Raw genomic sequence first — 4,859 nt, 5'->3', positions numbered from 1 at the left:
GATGAATGCAACACCATTCCTTTTCAATTTGTCATTCCCTGCATAGTAAACCATGTGGTTATCAGATTCAAAATGGCCAATACCAGTCCATTTAGTACCTATTTAATTTCATTTTAACAGGTTCCCTGTGTTTGAATTAAGGAGCTCTGGTAGCGTAGTGATTACACATTGGGCTGCCGACCTCAGGGTCAGCAATTTGAAATTACCAGCTGTTCCGCAGGAGAAAGATGAGGCTTTTTGCTCCTGCAAAGATTTACAGACTTGGAAACCCTCTGCAGGGTCTCTATGAGTCAGAGGCCATTCCATAGCATATACCACCACCAACAACAACAACAACAACAACTGTGTTTGAATTAGAGTATCCAAGAGAGATGGTTTATGTTTTATAGGATATTTTTTCTTAAAATTCTGACTTTTCTCTTCAATATTAACAAAAAGGCATTTTCATCACAATAATTTGATTCTATTTCATCCCAAGGAGAGATACAAAAACAACACAGGAAGATTTTTAAGGATCATTTTATTTACCTCAAATACGAAAACTCCTTCATGAAGTGAAATTGTTTTCTATGAATTCTAAAAGAAATAGATCTTAAAATTACAGGTTCTTTTGCATTCATGGCAAAGTCAAGTGAAGGGAAAAACAACAACAACAACAAAAAAGACTCAACATCTTGTATTGAATAAAACTGTATTCTTCACTTTGGACCTAAGTGCCTGATGATAAATAATGCTTTTGTTCGCTTCATTTTCAAGAGCAGACGATAGCATAGGCATTCGTGATGCGTCCACTGATTTCCTTGTATCCACTGACCTCTCTGGTTTGAATTCAGAATTAAGGCTTTGTGCAGTGTGTGCTGTTTTGCCTCACCATCTCTGCCAGACACTGTACTAGTCTTTTTATAGTTGTCAAATACTGAAATTGCCATGACAACTCTAGAACGCTATTACTATTATCAGTTCCATTATCCTGATTTTATACCCAACAAAAAATGAAATATAGAGAGGTGAAATAAATTACTTCACATCATGCTGCTGACAATGGCAACCCTTGGGTGTTTAGGCCCATATTCATCTGACTACAAACCTAGTATCCTTTCCAATATGCCTGCTGTTTGTTTGTGTTCCCTCACTTATCTACGTCTTAACTCAACTTCTCTCCGTCTTTCTTTTGTCCCTTCTCTTGCAGGCCCGTGACCAAGGTGTAGATTAAGAGGTGGAGTCATGCTTCACACGGCCATATCATGCTGGCAGCCATTCCTGGGTCTGGCTGTGGTGTTAATCTTCATGGGATCCACTATTGGCTGTCCTGCTCGTTGCGAGTGTTCTGCCCAGAACAAATCTGTGAGCTGCCACAGAAGGCGGTTGATCGCCATCCCAGAGGGCATTCCCATTGAAACCAAAATCTTGGACCTTAGCAAGAATAGGCTGAAAAGCGTCAACCCCGAAGAATTCATATCATACCCTCTGCTGGAGGAGATAGACTTGAGTGACAACATCATTGCCAATGTGGAGCCAGGAGCTTTCAATAATCTCTTTAACCTGCGTTCCCTCCGCCTAAAAGGCAATCGCCTGAAGTTGGTCCCTCTGGGGGTGTTCACAGGACTGTCTAACCTCACCAAGCTCGATATTAGTGAGAATAAGATTGTCATTTTACTGGACTACATGTTCCAAGATCTGCATAACCTGAAGTCTCTAGAAGTGGGAGACAATGATTTGGTTTATATATCACACAGAGCCTTCAGTGGGCTGCTGAGCTTGGAGCAGCTCACCCTAGAAAAATGTAACCTAACAGCAGTACCAACAGAAGCCCTCTCCCACCTCCGCAGCCTCATAAGCCTACACCTGAAGCATCTCAATATCAACAATATGCCTGTGTATGCCTTTAAAAGACTGTTCCACCTGAAACACCTGGAGATAGATTATTGGCCTTTATTGGATATGATGCCTGCCAATAGCCTCTATGGTCTCAACCTCACCTCCCTCTCCATCACCAACACCAACCTGTCCACAGTGCCCTTCCTTGCCTTTAAACATCTGGTATATCTGACCCACCTTAATCTCTCCTACAATCCCATCAGCACTATTGAAGCAGGCATGTTCTCTGATCTGATCCGCCTTCAAGAACTTCATATAGTGGGGGCCCAACTTCGCACCATTGAGCCTCATTCCTTCCAAGGGCTCCGCTTCCTTCGTGTGCTCAATGTATCTCAGAACCTGCTGGAAACTTTGGAAGAGAATGTTTTCTCTTCCCCGAGGGCTTTGGAGGTCCTGAGTATTAATAACAACCCACTGGCCTGTGACTGCCGTCTCCTCTGGATCCTGCAGCGTCAGCCCACTCTGCAGTTTGGTGGACAACAGCCCATGTGTGCTGGCCCAGATACAATCCGTGAGCGGTCATTCAAGGATTTCCATAGCACTGCTCTCTCTTTTTACTTCACCTGCAAAAAACCCAAAATCCGAGAGAAGAAGTTACATCATCTGCTAGTGGATGAAGGGCAGACAGTCCAGCTGGAGTGCAATGCTGATGGGGACCCGCAGCCCGTGATTGCCTGGGTGACACCCCGGAGACGTTTTATTACCACCAAGTCCAATGGAAGAGCCACCGTGTTGGGAGATGGCACCTTGGAAATCCGCTTTGCCCAGGATCAAGACAGTGGGATGTATGTTTGCATAGCTAGCAATGCTGCTGGGAACGACACCTTCACAGCTTCCTTAACTGTGAAAGGATTTGCTTCAGACCGATTCCTTTATGCGAACAGGACCCCTATGTACATGACCGACTCCAATGACACCATTTCCAATGGCACGAACGCCAACACGTTCTCCCTGGACCTTAAAACTATACTGGTGTCCACAGCCATGGGTTGCTTCACATTCCTGGGAGTGGTTTTATTTTGCTTTCTCCTCCTTTTTGTGTGGAGCCGAGGGAAAGGCAAGCACAAAAACAGCATTGACCTTGAGTATGTGCCCCGTAAAAACAATGGTGCTGTTGTGGAAGGGGAGGTGGCTGGACCCAGAAGGTTCAACATGAAAATGATTTGAGAGGCCAGTACTCACACTGTTGTTTCTGTGTCATTGCTGGTAACCACTAAGACACCCCTGACACAGTACACTAATAGGTCAAGAGGCAGCTTCATGCAGCTGCCCCAGTGTCAAAGCAGGGTCCATGGAAACAGGAAGACTTCTTATGGAGACTCTCCACCTAGCGGCAGGCAGGCTTGTGTCAGAGCCCTTCACACAGTGGGATACTCGGTGTTTGCATTGCAAATATTGGCATTCTGGGGATCTCAGTAAATGAACCTGAACCTTTGGCTAATGCTCATGGACAGTTATTCAGCATTTTCTACTACTGCAAAAACAAGAAAAAAATAAAAAGAACAACCTACAGTGTAGGCTTTACATATTAAAAAGACACATTTGTCTAAAACATATTCTACAGAAAAATTTGTATGTATGATTATTATCATTTGTTAGAGCCTTGCCTCATACCATATTGTTGGTTCAGCTCCACAAAGAAATCAGTATATTATTTCTTTTTCTTTTGAAACATATATGCTGTATATGTTTTAAAGCAATATGAATGAGAGGTTGTGCTTTGAGTTACTCACCACTATAAATTCAAGTGTGATTTCACCTTCCTTTACATACAGATAACCCTAAGACTAGATCCCTGGAGTTATAGGCGGAGATATGTGGAAAGAAGCAGGATCCAAGGCAAAACTGCTCAACTCTGTTAATTTCTGTTACTATAAATAAAGGCATGTGCCTAGTTTTGATACAGAATGGAATATTTTTTATACTTGTGATATCACATTGGACCAGTTTACTGTAACAAAGCCTTTGGTTTCTCCAGACATGGGTGTGCCATTAGATGTGGTTGACCAATAAAATGCAAGGTAGGTGTTAATGATGAAAATGATCCATTTAACCACAACTTGGCTTTACTTTCATAAGCAGCTGTTAATATATTAGTAGAAAACAGTGGTTATCTATTACCATAAGGCAATAGTCACCTCATAGTTCAGAAAAAGAATTCAGATGTTCTAAAGCTTTCTGGATTAAAAAGTTCTTCTCAGATTCCAACACAAACCAGGGTGATTCATGCATAGCATGTTAATGAAACTAAGGATTTGTTTAAAATCTAATAGCTACTTGAAGGCTAGGTTGTGGCTAGTGTGAGGGACATCTAGTTACTCCTTCTCCCTGATGTTGTTTATTCAAATAGGGTGCACACAGTATTACCTTGAATGGATAATTTCAGGGCTTCTCTCTACTTCCTTAACAAGTATATGTGGGGTTTGATTTCAAAACTCATCTTGTGTAGAAAACAGAGATCCATCTTGTTTATGAAAGAGGTGAGAAAAGCAAGGTCTATTGGAAAGCACTTATTGTCTTGTAATGTTTTATCCACTAAGCAAAAATTAAGAGTATAGCTCTATCCCTATGCTAAAATTTACTGACTTTTTACCTGCTTGGCCCAGGAATATTTGCCAAATCCAGTTTGTATTAATGATTGTCAATTCCAAGTTAAAATGTTCATTAAAGATAACAAAAACAAAAAACTGGCATTACATCATTACCACCAGTTATCTGGTTCAAATAAGGCAAAAATTATTTAATTAAATATTGAGTTAATGACTCTCAAATCAGATATTCAAATGATCCGAGAAAGCATTGCATATGGTGTGGATTCATGCAATGGAATTTATATAATCAACATAGAATGGATAGGGAATATCTATACTTCACATTTTGAGAGGGATCTAAAAATAAACTGGGTTAGAAAGTCCCTGGGGTTTGGTACTTGACATGTAAGATTTGGGGTTGGACTCTCAAAAAACTAGCATTTTTTAGTA

General features: G+C 41.2%; 1 protein-coding gene across 1 annotated transcript in view; it reads left to right on the top strand.

Moving 5' to 3' along the window:
* Positions 1-3,361, top strand: part of LINGO2 (leucine rich repeat and Ig domain containing 2) — a 480,034-nt gene extending 476,673 nt beyond the window's left edge. Inside the window, exon 2 of the mRNA XM_006863014.1 lies at positions 1,190-3,361. Within this exon, the coding sequence (XP_006863076.1) occupies positions 1,225-3,045 (1,821 nt within the window). The 5' untranslated portion in view covers positions 1,190-1,224 and the 3' untranslated portion in view covers positions 3,046-3,361. The remainder of the gene's footprint in view (positions 1-1,189) is intronic.
* Positions 3,362-4,859: the final 1,498 nt, after the last annotated feature.

Source organism: Chrysochloris asiatica, unplaced genomic scaffold, assembly GCF_000296735.1.
Source record: "Chrysochloris asiatica unplaced genomic scaffold, ChrAsi1.0 scaffold00053, whole genome shotgun sequence".
Lineage (NCBI taxonomy): Eukaryota > Metazoa > Chordata > Mammalia > Afrosoricida > Chrysochloridae > Chrysochloris > Chrysochloris asiatica.
This window is presented reverse-complemented; position numbering and strand designations above follow the sequence as displayed.